Source organism: Phoca vitulina, unplaced genomic scaffold, assembly GCF_004348235.1.
Source record: "Phoca vitulina isolate PV1807 unplaced genomic scaffold, GSC_HSeal_1.0 scaffold11, whole genome shotgun sequence".
NCBI lineage: Eukaryota > Metazoa > Chordata > Mammalia > Carnivora > Phocidae > Phoca > Phoca vitulina.
Window position 1 is genome coordinate 19113478 of NW_022589714.1, and position 19685 is coordinate 19133162.

The following is a 19685-nucleotide window of genomic DNA, read 5'->3' on the forward strand; positions in this document are numbered from 1 at the left end:
TAATAAACTGTATACAGATAATTGGTATGCTAATTAAATAATATGTATGTATTAAAATAAATTTTAGTCAGGGTTTACTATATATAGTATAGTATCTCATTGTGGTTTTGATTTGCATTTCCCTGATAATTAGTGATGTTGCATCTGTTCATGTGCCTGTTGGCCATTTGTATGTCTTCTTGGAAAAATGTCTGTTCAGGCCCCATTTTTAAATCAGGTTGGGTTTTTTCTTTTTTGTTTTGTTTTTGTTACTGAGTTGTACGAGTTCTTTATATATTTTGGGTATCAACCCCTTACTGGATATATCATTTGCAAGTATCTTCTTCCATTCGGTAAGTTGCCTTTTCCTTTTGATGAGTTCCTTCACTGTGTATAGTCCCATTTATTTATTTTTGCTATTGTTGCCCTTGCCTAAAGAGACATATCCAAAAAAATATTGCTAAGAGCAATGTCAAAAAGCTTACTACCTCTATTTTCTCCAAGGAGATTTATGGTTTCAGGTCTTTTACTACCTATATTTTCTTCAAGGAGATTTATGTTTTCAGGTCTTATGTTCAAGTCCTTAATCCATTTAGAGCTTATTAATTTTGCAGCTTTTCCTTTGAACAATACATGTTATCTATTCTGTGAATAGTTAGTATTACAGATGTCAGTTTATATAACTGTGTGAAATAAGAGAATTATGAGACAGTATGTCATGATTCATTCCCATGTACTATGTTCTTCAGTGAGTATAATCCTTCACAACTGCTTACTCTTGCACTTGCTTTAAAGTTTAAAGGACATTTTTCCCTCAGAACTGTATGTATAAAATAGTAGTACTAAAACACATTTTAATTTTGTTTCTTTTAGGCCTATGGCATGTCTGCATTACCTTTAAATCTAATAAAAGGCACCAGAAGTGCTGCTTATGAACGTTTAGAAAACACTGAAGACATTGAAGAAGTGGAGCAGCACATTCAAACGATTAAATCAAAAGTGAGTTGTTATTTTATTGTAATTGGGAAGTATAAAAGCACATTGTCTTTGCACTACTTTCTGATATGACTTAGACATTGGCAATCCCATATATTTGACATCATTTGAATTTTTCAACATATCCTTAACAAACTATGTCCATGGTTTTAAAATTTGTCTTCTGTGAAATGCAAGACACTGACAATTTGAGAATTTCTATCAGTGTTCTAACAAGTAAAAGCAAAAGTTTTGCTCAGGTATGATCAAGACCTTGCTTATTCCCAGGTATGTTGATTTCATGTGTAACATCAGATTTTACTGTATCACTTATGTTCAAGTTTTATGTACTAGTGGAATAAGCTAAAAATTGCATGTAATGACTTGCCAATTGAATATACTTCTAAAAACACAATGAAGTTTCTTCCTCTGTCACCTTCAAGTAACAGATAAATATTATTTATAGAACATATTTATAGAACAGATAAATAATACTTATAGAACACATAAAACCTATTTATAGAACATTTCTAAACTAGCTAAAACTAAATAGTATTAAACTAGCATAATCCTGATACAGAAATCGGATGATAATTGCATACAAAAAAGAAGACTACATATGTACTGGTCTCTCATGAACATAGAAGCAAATGTTTTAATATAAGGAAAAATATTAGCAATTCAAACCTGTGCTGTAATAAAAATATTTTATAATTATCAGATTAGGTTTATCCTAGAAATTCAAGGATGATACATTAGAAAATCTACTAAAGTAGTTTAATGTAGTGAGGATAAATGAGAAATATAAGCATTTTAATAGCTGCTAAAGAATATTTAGTAAAAGTCAATTTGTAGTTACGTTTTTTTTTTTTTTTAAAAAAAAGCCTTACCAAATTAGAAGAGAAGAGAGTACTTAGGAAAGGAAATCTATAATGACTGTCATACTTAATGATGAATTAAACATTCCCATTGAAGTCACACATAGGTCAGTGTGGTCGGTATCATTGTTGCTCATTAGCATATTCCTGGAGGTCCTTGTCAGATAAGAGAGAATGCCAGTATAAACATAAGAGGGAGAGAGAGGAAAAGGGAAATATCCTTATTATTCACATATCATCTACCAAGAAAATCTGAAAGGATGATCAACAAATTAATGGAACTAATAAGAGTTCATCAAAGTGCCTGGATACAAACATATAGAAATCATTAACCAGTTGGAAGATGTAGTAGAAAATGGTCTCATTCACAATAGCTGCAGACTATAAAATAATAAGAAATGTCAGAATCGTCCTGGTAGAAATTAAATAAAATTTATTGCAATACATAATAGGAGACTGAAATATATGGAGAACTTCATCAGTTCCTGATTGGAAAGATTGAATATTGTAGAGATGACAGTTTTTCGTAAGTTTAGGTGGAAATTTATAAAAGACAAAATATGAAATTTTCGTAGACCCCCTGAATTCAAATCAAATACAAAATTTACAAAACATTAGGAGAAAGTGAAAGTAAAATTTTATCTTGGTGTATAGAAGACCTTTCTAAACATGACACAAAAAAACCCCAAATGCTAATTGAGAGATTGGTGAGTTTTACTTTTTTTTTTTTTTTTAATTTATTCAACAGAGAGCACAAGTAGGCAGAGTGGCAGGCAGAGGGAGAGGGAGAAGCAGGCTCTCCGCTCAGGAGGGAGCTGGATGTGGGGCTCGATCCCAGGACCCCAGGATCATGACCCGAGCCGAAGGCAGCCACTCAACCGACTGAGCCACCCAGGCGCCCCTACATTTTTAAGTAAAATTTATGTACCCAAAAAGCACCACCAAAAGAAAGTCTATAATGTAGGAGGAAATAATCTGCAGTATGAGTATGTATAAAGAACATCTTCAAATCAGTTAGAAAAAAGGGCAAGCAATACATAGAAACAATGAACAAAAGACCCAAATAGAGTTTACTGAAGGAAAAATTAAATTCTTCAGTGAAAAATATAAAATGATGCTTCAGCTCTTCAGTAGTAAGTAGGTTGACCAAGCATTCCAGTTTGCCTGGGACCTGAGGGGATTTTCCAGGACATGGAACTTGGAGTACAGAGACCAGGATGGTTGGTCACCCTGTGATCAGAGATAGTAATCAGAGATATGCTAATTAGAGCATCTCAATATTTTATCTTTTAGAAGTCTTTAAAATTTTTACCTTTGTCAGGTATTAGTGAGATTTTGGGGATAGATATACTGCTTGTGGGAATGTAAAATATACAGCTTTTTAAAGAAAATTGTATGATATGACATGTGCCTGTACACACAAACACATCCCTTTTAATAAAGTTTAATCCAGCAGTTGATGTCTAGGAGCATCTCTGACTCAAGTATATGTATATACTTATATCTGGGTGAAGAAGGATGTTCATGCACATCGTTAATGCTTCCCAAAAAAGAAAACAATCTAAATGTTCAAAAATAAGGTATTTATTAATATACCATGGTATAATGTGGTATGCATGAGGTAGATTTATATAGACTGAAGAATATATCTTAATAGAATCAAATCAGATTCTCTCAGTTCAAATTCTAGCCCTCCTTATTATGCATGTAATTATCTGTGGGCCTTATTTTCCTACTCTAATAAATGGAAATAATATTACTACCAACTTCAAAGTTATATTATGAAGATTTAAGGAGAATAAACGGTAAAGAACAGATCGGTTTTAGGCACAAGAAATGTGCTCAAGAAATGTTAGCTATTATGTACAACAAAAACCCACACGAATATTAACAGATATGCATGCATGCAAATACATAGAAAATGTGTAGAAGGATATTGTATTGCTTAATGGAGGTAATAGTAGGAAAGGGCAGTGGTACTCTGGGATAGTACGAAGGGAAGCTTTCATGTTTTACTTTTTTTAAAACAAAAGGTATGTATTCATATGCTTTATAATTACATTTTTTTTTCCAGATGAGATAATTAGTTGACTGCTGGGTTTCTATCCTGGTGTTTGTTTCTCTGACCAAAATTATTCTTATATTGTTTTGGTCAATAGGCAAAGCAGAGGCAAAGCCCTTACTCCACTGAAATACTCACCAAGTAGACAGATATATAACTTGGGTTTATTTTTAGTGGACCCTTAAATCGCTTTACTAACTTTTTTTCTGAAATAGTGAAAGCTAGTTGTTAAATAAAACTACCTCATTGTTGGTATCCTTTGGATATTAGAATGGCATTTCTGAGAAAAATTGTATGTTTACGATACAAAGTACTGTACCTTTCTCATGCCACACACTTGAAGTATTATTGCCTGGATCTATCTTCTACAAGGGAATGTTTGTTTTATTCCTTTGTCCTTCCAAAAATACCTTTCTCTGAGGTTCCTTTTTCTTGGGAAGAAGTTCGATAGTACCCATTGTACTTAAAGGAATGGAGATAATTAAATATAGTCTAGTGTGTGCAAAGTATACAGTAGCACCAGCATCTCCTGGGACTTTGGTAGAAATGCACGTTTTAGGCCCCACCCAAGGCCAACTAAATTTTATTTATAGGGTCTAGAAATCTGTGTTTAACAAACTTTTCAGGTAATTGTTATGCATGATAAAGTTCGAGAAGCAGTTTGATAAAGTATGGAAGACGACGGCTGGTTCCAGAAGAGTATGGCAGTGCCATTATGTAAAGAGATCATTATTACTGTGTAGATATCTTTATTAAAGAATATTTGAATATTGTCTTCATTATAGCTGTGATTTCAGATGAGGCTGCACTGCATATGTAGAGAGCAATTTTGTTGTCTCTCTCTTAAGAATCTATTTAAACCTGAATAGGGATATTAACATTTTAATATCTGATGTCTTTACATTTTATTTTTTTAAAGATTTTATTTATTTGAGAGAGAGCAAGCCCAAGCATGAGTTGGGGAGGGGCAGAGGCAGAGGGAGAGGGAGAAAGCAGATTACCCACTGAGCAGGGAGCCGGATGCAGGGCTCAATCCCAGGACCCCAGGATCATGACTTGAGCCGAAAGCAGACACTTACCCAACTGAGCCACCCAGGCGCCCCTGATGTCTTTACATTTTAAAAACGCAGTTCCATGTAAATATTTTTCTTGTTGCTTCCAATAAAAGCAAACAAATTTATGTTTCACCTTTTTGTACTTAGCAATTGTCATATTATTGTAATTAATTATTGTATCCAGTTGAAGATACTTGGGGGCAGGGGAGTTCAAGCGGGAAAGTGTTATCTTTGAACCACCATTGAGAAAGGTACTGCTTATGGTTATAGTAAGCATCACATAAAAATAGATGGATGAAAGTTACCTCTCAGTAGGCTGGCCGAAGAAAACATGACTTATTTGCAAAAGTACTTGGAGAATAAGAAAGTGACATTTCTTAGCAATTGTTATAAATACCTCTGCATAGCACATACTAGTATTACATCCCTCTGCTGTATCTGAATCAGGGGCTGACCAAAGGGAGAGAAGGGGTAGAACCAAATATATTAAGATAAAGGATAGAAAGAGGAGCTTGGAGGTGAGAGAGAGTAATTGAACAAATTGAATAAAGTGCCCCATAAAAAGGGCATTTTTAAAGATATTTATCTCCTTTCCACGTAACTTTACCACATATTTGGAAAATAGGAATCAAGAAGTTCGGTGTTAAATGTACACACATCTATATTTTGATGCTGATCTTGGTTCAGAGATGTGTATTGTCACAAAGATGTCATTTTTTTTTTTTTTCCAGTTTGTAAATTTGCCTAGGGAGTATCCAACCTAAAAAAGGTTTTGTTGCATAATTTGATAAATCTGATGGGTACTTTACTAAGACCTTAATGGTAAAAAACTGTTTTATTTTGTTCTGTTACTTGCAGAGCAAAGATGGTCGACCTTTGCCAGCAAGGGATAAACGCGCCTTAAAACAATTTGAAGAAAGGTTACGAACACTTAGGAAAAGAGAGAGGCACTTAGAATTCATTGAAAACAGCTGGTGGACAAAATTTTGTGGTGCTCTGCGTCCCCTGAAGGTAAATGGAGTTTTAAAAAAATTATGTTGTCACTCTTTTCCCAAGTTTATGTAGACCTCTTAGAGTAATTGAGTTCTCTTTGTGAGGAATTACAGCATGGTACTTACGAGCATGGATTTCGGAGTTAAAGTGATTTTGAATCATAGCTCTGTCACTTGGTAGTTTGGGCCGGTTACACACCTCTCTGAGCTTCATTCATTTACTCATGTGTAAAGCAAGTATTATAACAGAGATGCTGGGAAATTTAAAATATAAGAAAGTAATACAGTGTGTTGCTAACACATTTTGCAAGTTTGTACTTCTCCATAAATAGGAGAACTGGGACCTATATTAGAACTCAGGAACCCTATAAACTGAAAGTAATAGAATTTGCTTCATTGTTAGATGGTATGTTTCTGAAAGTATATAAAAAGGTATTATTTAGGACAGAAAACCATTAATTAGTCCTTACTGCCTCCCTCCCTCCTTCCCTCCCTCCCTTCCTTCCTTTCCTTCTTTTCCTCCTTTCTTTTCTTTTTTGAAAGTATCATTTGCTAGCCATGAATTCTTCAGACAGTGGTACCTACATTGAACTAAGGGCATAATAATACAACTCTGAGTCTAAAAAGTAGCTAGAACTGCTGGCCATAGACTTCTATATTGTCCATTCTGTATCTGGCATTTCAAACACCAAGCTATGTATATAATAGTGTGTAAGTTGTAATTTAGAAAGTGCAGTGAATAGACTGGTTTAAGGAAAGTTAGGCAAGGTGAAGCTATAAAGTGGGTTTTGGCTAAGTTTTAAAAAAAATGTTTTAGAGAGCCTCGTGAAAGGGTTAGTCAGGTTGAGTTCTGCTTTGTCTTCCTCTTGTAATTAGAAAGGAAATAAGGAAATGCATTGACTGCTCACCTTAAAAACCTGCTTTTTGAAAGAGTTCTTCAAAAATATATCGTAATCAGTTAGATCTATTGTGTATTTTTAAACCTTCTGTTAGAATCAGTTTTATTGAAGAGTCACCGCTCCTTTTTTGCGGGGTGATTGTCTTTATAATATCAGAAGTATGATGAAATCCTCCTCAATCTTTTTTTTTTTTTAATCTCCTTAACCTTACCTTAATTCTATATTTTTTATATGGCTTCTTTATAAATATTTATAACTGGTCTAACATGGGCTGCCTTGAGTTAAACACACTCTGTCCTATTTCACTGAACCCATGTGTAGAGGGATTTTTAAATCAACTTTAATAAGTGTGCAGATTGATTTTGCCAAATACAGATATGTAGATATGGAAGATCCACATCACTCCGAAAAGCTACTTGATGTCTTCCCCTGTCCCATCGAACTCAGACCCTGGATAGCCGTTGATGTCTTTCTGTCATTATAGTTTAGTTTTTTTGTGTTCTATAATTTCATGTAAATGAAATCATAGAGTGTAGTATAATCTTTTTTCTGGCTTTTTTGGTGCAACAAAATGTTTTTGAGATTTGTCTATGTTGCATGTTTTCTTTCAGGAATTCATTCTGTTTTACTGCTGGGTAGCATCCTGATGTGTCTGTCTATGTCACAATTTGTTTATCCACTCACCTTTTAGTGGAGATTTGAGTTATTTCCAGTTTGAGATTATTATGAATAATGCTGATGTGAACATCTGGTATAGATGTGTGTTTTCATTTCATTCATTTTTCTTGGGTAAATAACTAGGAGTAGAATTTCTGAGTGTAATGTTTAATGTACATTTAACTTTATAAGAAACTGCCAATGTATTTTCCAAAGTTGTTGTACCATTTTGCATTCCCACAGCAATATGGGATTCCAAATTGCTTCACATCCTTGTCAACTCTTAGATTGTAACTTTGTAATAGTTATTCTGATGGATGTATAATACTAATTCATTATGGTTTTGATTTGCATTTCCTTGGTGACTAATGATACTGAGCATTTTTTAGTATTCTTATTGTGTATTTTCTTTAAAATGCTTGTGTAAATCTTTTGTCCTTTTTTTAAAATTGTTTTATGAGTGAGTTACAAGAATTCTTTATATATGCTGCATTAAGTACTTTGTGAAATATATGTATTGTGAATGTTGTCTCTTACTTTATAGCTTGCCTTTATGTTTTCTTAAACTGTCATTCAAAGAGATGTTCCTTAAATTTTTATTGCAATCATTTTCTCATATGTTTTCTTCTGGAAATTTTATGGTTTTAGCTCTTATATTTTAGGTTTGCAGTCCATTTTAAGTTAATATTGTGGGATGGTATAACTTAAGGGTTTATTTTCCATATGGATATTCAGTTGTTTCAGTAGCATTTTTGTCAAGACTGTTCTTTGCTCAATGACTTTCCTTGGTACTTTTGTCAAACCAATTGATAATGTGTATGTGTGGGTCTATTTCAGGACTTTCTTTTTTGCTCCATTGATTTATATGTCCTTATGCTAAAACTTGATTACTGGTATGTTATACAATCAGTCATGAAATCAAGGAGTATAAATTCTTCAGTTTTGTTTTTCTTTTTCAATATTGTTTTAGCTATTCTAGATCTTTGCATTTCCATATAAATTTTAGAATCAACGTAGAATTCTACAGGTAGAAGACCCACTGGGATTTCTATTGGGATTACTTTGAATCTGTAGGGAAATTTGGGGAGAATTGATATTGTAAACTTGAACCAAATGAGAGTTCGTCCACCTGATGCACACAGCAAGCCAGTAAAAACTGACACCAGCCTTTTGCAGTGAAGAACGATATTGGTGTGGCACCACCCAGGATAACAGGGAGCTAATGCTCTAAAGACCTCAGCTACCTGATGGCTTGCAGGTGAAGGTTTTTAAAGGCAAAATTTGGGGCAGGGGGCCTCCTGAGAAGGTCAGCCCCACTGATTGGAGGCCCATGTTAGCAGGTACTCACTCTAGTACTGCTTTGTCTGGTGCCTCAGAGGTCTTTTCCATCTCAAGAGACTTGGAATCTGAAAAATACCTTTATTCTAAATGTTAGAAATTTCATTAGGTAAATTTGGTGATTATATCTTTACTTGTAAGCTAGTGGGGTTGTATAAAACAAGGTTTATATTTACAGGTGCCCTGGCCAATCCAGCCGTGCCCAGGGATGGTAGGCCCTTTAGTATTCATTCTCTCATCTGAACTGACAAGATGGGTGTTGGCTTTAATATCTTAATACTGAATCTTCTAGTCCATGAACATGAGATCTTTCCATTTATTTATGATATCTGAAAGTTCTCTTTGCAGTATTTTGTAGGTTCAGCATAGAGGTCTTTCAAATATTTTGATAAATATATCTGTATCTTTGTTTATACTGTTACACATGATTTTATTTAATTTCAGTTTTCAGTTATTGGCTTCTTAGTATGTAGAAATTTGTTTTTGTACATTGATCTCATATCATGCAACCTGGCTAAATTATTACTTCTAGTAGCCTTATTATAGATTCCTAAGGAATTTTTTTGTACATGAACATGTTAGCTGCTAAAAGACAGTTTTATTTCTTCCTTTTCAATCTAAGAGTTCCAGGTGCTTTTTTTTTCTTATTGCACTGGCTAAAACCTCCCATACAGTCAATTTACCACTTACTCTTTTTGTTATATAAATGTATTATTCTTGAATATGGATCTAAATGCTTACCTGTCTTTCATTTTCTGGGCCTGTTAGGAATAATAGGAATAATTAGGAGTAATAGACATGCCTGAAGGAAAACTCTGGGGATATAAACTTAACTGTTCTATAATTGAGGGTTTAACATGAATGTGAAGAGATAAGCACTGCTTTTTTTTACTCAGATGAAATATGAAAATTATTCTTCAGTGTGTTTGTGCACAGTTGATATAATTCAGAAATAGGAAGTCACATGCTCTAAGTGCTTCTTAAACATTATCATCCAAGTAGTCCTAGTGGAAGAAGGTAGAGATAGGCCCACTAATTCCTCTGCATTGCTCAGTACATCCCGGAGGTGACTTAAGACCTGTGAAAAACTCCTGATACAAAATTTCTTTGAAGTTATGCTCTATCTCAAAATTTTGTGCTAGTATTGCCTTTTACTCTGTATTCTAATCCATGTTTATTTTATTATAAAATGTATTAGATTTAAATTTTTGCAAATGCAAAAGTTCAGAGTTTGATGATTATATGATTTTTTTGAGAAAATATAATTTTTTTTCCTTAAGATTAGATCCCCTGAGATACCTACTGATCTTGTGATTTCACATTACCATGTATTTTGCGGGGTATACATACCTCATTTCTTCTTCTTTTTTTTTTTTTTTTTAATATTTTTATGTATTAGAGAGAGAGAGAGAGCACAAGCAGGGTGGGGGAGGGGCAGGGGCAAAGGGAGAGGAAGAAGCAGGCTCCCCGCTGAGCAGGGATCCTGATGTGGGGCTCTTTCCAAGGACCCTGGGATCATGACCTGAGCCTAAAGCAGACACTTAACCAACTGAGCCACCCAGGCATCCCTGCATACCTCATTTCAGAGGCATGGATTTTGCTGTCACATACATCTGGTTTTGAGTACTTGTTCTGATCCTCACCAGCAATGTAAACTTGTTACTTCACCTTTCTTTTTCTTTTTTTAAAGATTTATTTATTTACTTCTGAGAGGTGGGGGGGAGAGAGAGAGCACAAGTGCAGGGAGGGGCAGAGGGAGAGAGAAATTTTAGCAGACTCCTTGCTGAGCTTGGAGCCTGACACGGGGCTTGGTCTAACGACCCTGAGATCTTGACCTGAGCCGAAATCAAGAGTTGGGCAATTAACCGACTGCGCCACCCAGATGCCCTGTTACTTCACCTTTCTAAACCTTAACTTTTCTCATCCTTATAATGGAGTTACATACTTACCTTATTTTTGTTATGGGAATTAAAAGAAATAATGTATGTAGTGTTAGTGCCTTTTGATGTAAACAGCTCAGAAAACTGCAGCTGCTATTGTTATAGTTCTATATATAGGATTTTTCAGCTTCTTAAATGTTGCTGGAGAACTCAAGGGAAAAAAATCAGTTTTGTGTTGTAGACATTTATAAAACTAAGCATCTAATTAGAATAAGTTAATGGCTCCTTAAAACAACTTTTATATATAATACTGAACACATGTCTAAGCATACAGTCTAATGTTAATTAAATACTTGAATAAATTCTTCCCTGACAGAAGGGCATACTATGAGCTTTTACAGCTAATTGGCCTGGGTAACCTATAGATTCATTAGGTTTTAAATACAATTTTTGATTTTATTATATATATATTACTTTATTTACTATATATATATATTTGCCTATTCTGGGTATCTCATATAAGTGGAATTATTCTGTATTTGTTCTTTTGTGCTCAGCGGGGAGCCTGCTTCTTGCAAAAGAATTGCAAGCAGGGACTCAAACAGATACTTATCCACCAGTTTCCACAGCAGCATTATTCACAAAAGCCAAAAGTTGGAAACAACCCAAATGTGCACCAACAGATAAACAAAATGTGAAATATACATATAATTGAATATTATTCAGTCTTAAAAAGGAATGAAATTTTGATACATCTACAACATGGATGAATCTTGAAGACATTATACAAATTTGGATCATGTATGGGAGAGTTCATTTCTGGGGTCTGTTCCATTGGTTATATATCTGCCTTTATGCCAGTACCAAGCTGTTTTGATTACTGTAGCTTTGTAGTAAGTTTTGAAATAAGGAAATATGAGTCTTGTAACTTTGTTTTTCTTCTGCAATATTGTTTTGGCTATTTGAGATTTTTTGAAATTCCATATGAATTTTAGGATAGGTTTTTTTGTTTCTGCGTAAAAACACCTTTCCAAAAAACACCTTTGTACTTTTCATAGGCATTGTGTTGATTCTGTAGATCACTTTCAGTGTTATTGTTATTTTAACAATATTAAGGCTTTAAGTCCATTAACATGGTGTATCTATAACATTTACTTATGTCTACTTGAGTTTCTTTCAGTAGTTTTGTAGTTTTCAGTGTATAAGTCTTTTGTCTCGTTGTTTAAATTTATTCCTAAGCATTTTATTATTTTTGGTTCTGTTTATTTGAATCAGACCCATAATAAAGAACTAGCAAAATTTTTATTTCTGCTTGTCCCACTAATCTCCTAACCCCCCAACATATACACAAACATAAACCAACTAAATTTCATAAGGTGAGCAAACAGTGAAAAATAATTTCATCGTACACAGACAATGCGTTGTTGTTTTGAAGGTGTGTGGAAATATTTTATGTTTCTTTACTAATATTTTTGTCATGTCATTTTACCCTTTGAAATTTATAAAGATGTAGCAGATTTCCTTTCTCAGAATAATACTTAAAGCATGTATGTTTTACATGGTGGTGGTGGTTTGTTTTAGGCCATACTGTTTGAGTATGTCTAAAGACAAAGACTGGCACTTTCTAACTTTAAAGAAGTCTTATTAAATGTTTTACTGGAAGTATAAGTGTGCATTCCAGATTTTTACTTGATCACTATATGAGATATATACTTTAGTGTAGGTGCTTCTTAAGATGTGTTTTGGGTGGTTTAGGTTGGTAGTAATTGTGTGTTAAAGTTCCTGTAACCTACAGTGTCTTTTGTAGATTGCCAGTAACTTTATGGTATGGATACTGAAGTTCATATAAGAATAAACCCACTTGTAAGCGACTTAATCCATCTTTATATTAGTACAGTCATGAAACTTAAGTGTGTAGAAAAGCTTGGATTGGGTCTTGGAAATCAGTGACTGATCAATACATAACTTTGTTTTTGTGTTTGTTTTGAAGAACAACTTGTTTAATATATATGGTTGATTCATTAACGTTGAACTTAAGACTAACAGCAGTTATAACTCATGCCTGAACAGAGTTTACCTAACACATGTATTTTCTCAGTAATCACAGCCTTCTTAGTCTTAGGAACACTACACAGCACTTCAGCACTATGCTTGGGGGCTGTTTAAAAGAGCAGAAGTACCAATACAAAAGCACAAAAATACAAAGAATGTAACACTAAATAGACAAAAGATACTTGTTTACAGTATGAGACCTGAAATGGTTTGCCTTGTTGTGCAAGCTGGGAACTTGCGCATCAGGTGACTTAGATTTTTTCATTACTCTGCACATATCCTAGAAGACCACAAGTGCCCCAAGTATTGATTTTAAGGTTTATAAATAAATTTTAGTGAGTAAATGGATTTGCAAATACAGAATCTGCAAATGAGAATCAACTGTACCTATAAGTAAAAACAAAACAAAACAAAAATCCCCAAATCCAGCAAGTGTTCTCTTCAGCTCTTACTGTAAAACTTTGTGTTTAAACAAAGATAATTTGGGGAAAATTGCTTGAGAGAGAGAAGAGGAGATTTGGAGGTGGGCCTGAGATTGATCTGAAACCCCCTAAAAGTTAACTAAGCTAGTCACACACACACACACACACACAAAAATTGTATGATTCCACTTATATGAGGTATCCAGAGTGGTCAAATTCATAGAAACAGAAAGAATGGTGGTTGCCAGGGGTTGGGAAGAGGGAAACATGGGGAGTTGTTGAATTGGTAGAGAGTTTCAGTTTTGCAAGATAGAAAGAATTCTTGGAGATTGGTTGCACAACAATATGAATGTATTTAACACTACAAAACTGTATACTTAGAAAAAGGTTAAGATGTAAATTTTATGTTATATATCTTTTACCACTATTTAAAAAACAGAAACAAAAAACAAATGGCTAAAAACCAGGGAGAAATGAAGAGGTGGACTGTGGGAAAAAATGGAAGGAAAACACAGTTAAATTCAGAAATGAATACAAAATTATAGGGTGTCCAAAGGAGAATAGACTCAAATAAAATTTAATAAGTGTATTGAATAAAGGTAGGTAACAACCAAGAGAAAGAAAACAAGGTGAAATAAAAAGGATCAAAAAGTGTTGAAATGGAAGAGAAAGAGAAACTACATATGTTTAATTGGTATCCACACAGAAGCAAAACAAAACAAATTAGCAGGAACTAATATTTAAAGCCATATTCCAAAAAAAAATCCACCTAAAAATAGACAGACATGAATCTACATATTGAAAGAGCCACCTTGTACCTGGGAAAATTTATGTGCATTTTCCTAGTAACACTGACTTCAAAATTAAAGAAGAGCCCTCAAGATTTCCAAATAAAAAAATCAACTGACTTTACAGGGGCAACATAGTTAGAATCAGACTTCTTAAAAAACATGATAAAGCAAGACAAGAATGGGGGGAACATTAAAAAAGTCTCAATGAAAAAGTATGAAGCCAGAAGTTTATATTTAGCCAAACTATCTTTTAGAAAAACAATTTTTAAACATTTAAAAACTCAGGGAATTCTGTACCCATGTGCTCTTGAGAAATCCACTAATTGCCAAGCTCTAACCAACCAAGAGGTGAGAGGGAAAACATCAAAAGAAATAAAGGTGAATATTTAATATTGCAGATCTGTGAAGAAAAGATGTGGGCAAGGGTGAGACTATGTATAAACATTGTATGTTCTGATGAAACAAATCATGCAGTTAAGAAGGGAGAAAGAGAAGTAGGATTTCTCATAGATTACTGTGTGGGGAATTAGGTGGGAATTGGATACATAAAAATTAAACAACTCTATACCAAAGGGCTAAATAAGAAAATGGGCTAAGGGCATTTGAAAATTGAAGTACACTAAAACAGAAGTATAAACCTTCTTGACAAAAAGGAACTAAAGGAGTGAAGAACACATATTAAGTGAGAAACACAAGAAATATACACATAATTCTCAGTAAGATTGTTGAGATTAATGTTTCAGGCATATCAATAAATATGAGTGGATCTAACTCACTATTAAAAGAAAAATTTTAATTTTCCTCACAAAGCAAGATATAACTATATGCTGTTTAAAGGAGCCACCTAAAACAGATTGACAAAGGCTAAAACTAGGTATGTATTGAAAGATATGCTAGGCATATGGAAATAATAAGAAAACATATAGTGATCTTGATGTTAGATAAAGTAGAATTTCAAGCCTAAAAACATTAAATCCAGCAAAGGATACTTTTTGTGATAGTCAGAATCTCTTCCTCCTTCCCCAGTGATTTCTATTCCCTAATCCATGGAACCCTTAGTATGTTAAATGAAGTGGCAAAGGGGACTCTGCAGATGCAGTTATGGTTACGGACTTTAAGGAGGTTATCCTGGATTATCTGGGTGGCCCCTTAAAATCATAGAACTTTTTTGGCCTGAGTCAGAGAAATATAGTATAAAGGGTAAGTGAGAGATAGTAAAAATGTGAGAAAGACTTGACTTGCCATTACTAATTTGAAGATGGAGGGGGCAGTGTGAAAAGGAATGCAAGCAGCTTAAGGAACTAAGAGACTCCCAGCTGATAGCCAGCAAAGACTAAAGACCTTAGCCCTTTCACCTCAAGGAACCGAATTCTGTGAACAATCTGAAAGAGCGTGAAGTGGTTCTTCCCTAGAGCCTCCCGAAGGAAATACAGCTCTGCTGACAACTTGGTATTGTGTGACTTTAAGCAGAGAACTAGCAGAACTGTGCTGTGCCCAGATTTCTGACCTACAGAATAAGAAGTAGATGTTGTTTTAAGCCACTAAATTTGTAGTAGTTTGTCAGTGTAGCAATAGAAAACTAATATACTTGTTAATATGAAAATTCACAAGTTACAAGGTAGATAAAATAGTTATGTACCAAAGAACACAGTAACCAACTTTATGAAGCAAGAAGTAGAAGAGATTCAAGGAGACATAGATTGAAATATGTTAACAGTACGAGAATAACATAACACCATACTCAGGGTAAGACATTTGAGGCACACAAAATTGAGTAAGATTATAGAAGACCTAAATATAATCAATAAGGTGTATCATAACTTTTGAACTTTACGTCCCAATAGTAGCAACTACACCTTCTCTCCAAGTGCACATGGAACATTCACTAAATTGATCATATATTATGTCATGAAGAAACTGTTAATGAATTTTACAGAGTAGATGTATTACAAACAACTCTTCCCTGATTGCAATGCAGCATTAAACCTAGAAATTATAACAAAATCAATAAGCTAAGGCACTTTTCACTTGGAAATTAACCTTTATTTTCAGCAACTCCTGGGTGAAAGGAAAGGAGAAAAACAAATTGCAAAATTTCTAAAAACTTGATGGAAACATCATTAGAATCTATGGGATATATTTAAAACCGTGATCAGGAAATAGTGATCAGGAAAGTCAACGCCATAAACACATTTATTAATAAAAATAAAAGGATAAAAATATGCACACTGAATTCCAAGCACAAAAAGCTAGCAAAGGACAAAGTTAAGTCAAAAGAAAACACAAGGAAAAAAACATAAAAGCAGAAAACAGAGAAGAAAAACATAAATTAATATAATTTCTATGTACTGTATGTTTTAATTAATAGATAAAACACTAACTTCATTGTAAGGAAACAGGACTGATTGGAGAAATGGTTGATGCTGAGACTGGTGCTGGGAAAGTATATAAGCCCACACTTGCTATGTCAGAAGGAGAGGATGTGCTGAGGAGTAGCTGAGGTATGGTAAAAGGAACCAGCTTAAAGGGGCGCCTGGTTCCTAAATTTGGGACCATTTAGGTATCAAAATATATGAATATATTGATATAAATAAGTAAATGGAGAAAGGAAAGCTCTCCCTACAGTGGAATTCTAATAGATGTAGAATGAATACCAGAAAATCAGTGTTTGGCAAACACCACATACTGTTCCTTGCAAGAGACATAAATGAATACTAAAATTAGAAGGTGAGAGTTTGGTGAGAACAGGATATTTGCATAGTCTCAGAGTATTTCCCTTTAAGACTTATTAATTACGAAGAGGACAGTAGTAATTTTACAGTGGAGAAACGTGACCAGAACCACCTTAACCATCTGGTCCAAATTAAGCTCATCAGTAATGGGGCAATAGGTATGATCGTGCCTCTGTCATTTTTGCCAAAAATACATGAGCTGAATTAAGTATGAGGAAATAGGCAACCCACATTAAAGGACAATGCAGATAACTGTGCTTGACTCCTCAAAATCTAAAGGTCATGAAAATAAAAGTGATTTAGGAACTTTTCCAAATTAAAGGATACTAAACAGACAAAAGCAATGTATAATGCTGAATTGCATTTTGGACCAGTAAAAAAACAAAACTTTTTTCTATAAAGGACTTTAGTGGAACAATTGAAACTTGAATAAGGTCTATAGATTAGATAATAGCATTCTATCAATATTAATTTCTTGATTTTGACAGTTGAAATGTGATAATGTGAAAGAATTTGCTTTTAGAGAATAGGTATTGAAGTATATTTCTTTAACTCATACTCAAAAATAATAGTTCAGCAAGAATAATAAAACAAGGTAAATGTTAAGATTTGTAGAATCTGGAAGGTATACCTGAAATTCTTCGTGCAATTTTTGCAGTTTTCTCATATATCTGAAATTATGTCAAAACAAAGCATTAAAGTCCTAACTTTTACTAGATCTCCCCTACTCCCCAACCCCCAAATTTTGGCATTATCCTTACCACTTCCATTTTTAATGTCAATTTTTATGAAAGTCTCTTCCATCTGAATAGTATTGAACTGGAAGAAAACGCTTCTAATATAAGGAAAATTATAACCATGACCAAGTATCATAAGCTGGTACTACACTGACAAATCACCATGGGAATCTTTGCAATTTTAATAATTTTCTTTGCAATATTTTGCAAATATTTTCTTTACAATATAATAATTTATAGTCAGAGCTGAATATTACTGATCTTCTAACCTTTTAAAAAACTTTTGTAGAACATTTGCACCTGTAAAACTTAATTCTCTTCATAGAACTATAACTTATAATATCCTGTCAAGATTTGATAATGAAAATCATGTGTTCTTACCTTCTACCTATGAGGAAATTCTTGAAGACTAATTGATTTGCTATCTAGAGTTAGGGGCCTGGGATCCATGGCCATTCAGTATGTAATACTGGACATAGGATGTCAGATGGCCTCTGGAGAGAAGAAAATTCCAGTTTGGGTTAAAATTTAGATCCAGTTCTCCATTTCAAAATGCTCTTTTCAAACTCTTAACCTAGATTGACTTGGTGTCTTTTTATTGTAGTCATCTAACATGCTAAATGACTTTTTTAAGGCACAGCTTCTCAATTTTAATGTAAGAATTACTGAGGAATCTTGTTAAAATACAGATTCTGATCTAGTCCACCTGAATTAAGCCCCCAAAGTATGTATTTCCAACAAGCTCCCAGGTGATACTGATGCTGCTGGTCCATGACCACTCTTTGATTAACAAGATTCTAAGCAATTTTAAAGAGGCAATGCTTCTGTTTCCTAACCTCATTGTTATTAAACAGTTAGAAAACTAGAAAAAGGTTTCCCTTGCTCACATCCTTCAATATGCCTCAAAAACACACAATTTTTCTTAAGCCTTCTCGACACCAGCCATTGCTTTTGGCAAAAAAGGAAGCAGTACATGGTATTTTATTTAAGGTAACATTAATAATAAAAATACAATAGAAATTAACTTTATACCTATAACTTTTGTTTGAGTGTCTAGGTGTAACTTTCTACTGTTTTTGGTTATATCCTGGATACAGAAAAGTTATTTTATGGATATGGGAAATTCACCTATGAAATCTGGTGTGTCTTAAAAAAAAACTCATCCTATATTATTTCTTTCTATGTTGCTTGGGAGTTTTGTTTTACATTGTCAGATGATATTAAATCCTAGGATAAGAAATGTATTTTAAGCTTATTAATAAGCATCTTAAAACCAAAACACAAAATGATTTTAAGAGAATGATAAAAGTTTATTTTTGCTGAAATGATAGCTTATTTATGCTGCTTTCTAATACCATGCAGGGTTCAATTTAAATCAGACTTTCCCAGTCTCAGCACCTTTGTCATTTGGGGCCCAATAATGCTTTGTTGGGGAGGGTGAGTACTGTCCTGTGCATTGTAGGATGTTTAGCAGCGTTCCTTTAGCAGCATTCTTACCCACTTGATGTAGCCCACCCCCACCCCTCCCATCTCCCCAAATCATGACAGACTCTCTGTAAACATTGTCAAATGTCCTTTGAAGGGGGGTTATCCAGTTTAGAACCACTGCTTTAAATGAAAAGAACACAAGGTTTTAAACTTAATGTAAAAGGGAAAGGGAAGAGATTTGGGGGAATGGTATGCTGTTAATGAGGTAGAGGAACTTAAATTTTCTTTGTAGGTAATGGAGAATTTTCTAGACAGCTGATCCATCATTGGTTTAGATAACATCATATATAAAGTTAGTAGCATTAGCAGTATTTTTACTCTGACAAAAGCAATGTCTTACTTGGTATTCTTCATAGATTATAACATTTCACCTTTTTATTGTGGTTTAATGAAAGTAACATGATTTATATCTGATTAATACACAGGAAAAATTTGGTTTCTGTTCTATATATTTATATTTCTAAAACAACATTTAAGATTTTTATTTATTTGACAGAGAGAGACACAGCGAGAGAGGGAACACAAGCAGGGAGGAGTGGGAGAGGGAGAAGCAGACTTCCCGCAGAGCAGGGAGCCCGATGTGGGGCTCGATCCCAGGACCCTGGGATCATGACCTGAGCCAAAGACAGATGCTTAACGACTGAGCTACCCAGGTGCCCCTCTAAAACAACATTTTTTAAGAGGTCAATTTTTCCCAACTTGATCTATATCCCAGCAAGGCATTTTGTCGATATTGACAAATTGATTC

At 34.0% G+C, this 19685-nt stretch overlaps 1 protein-coding gene across 1 annotated transcript in view; it reads left to right on the top strand.

Moving 5' to 3' along the window:
- LMBRD1 (LMBR1 domain containing 1) overlaps window positions 1-19685 on the top strand; it is a 127605-nt gene that overhangs the window by 61606 nt on the left and 46314 nt on the right. The window contains exons 8-9 of the mRNA XM_032410090.1: window positions 853-978; window positions 5808-6011. Coding sequence (XP_032265981.1) covers window positions 853-978; window positions 5808-6011 — 330 coding nt within the window. The remainder of the gene's footprint in view (window positions 1-852; window positions 979-5807; window positions 6012-19685) is intronic.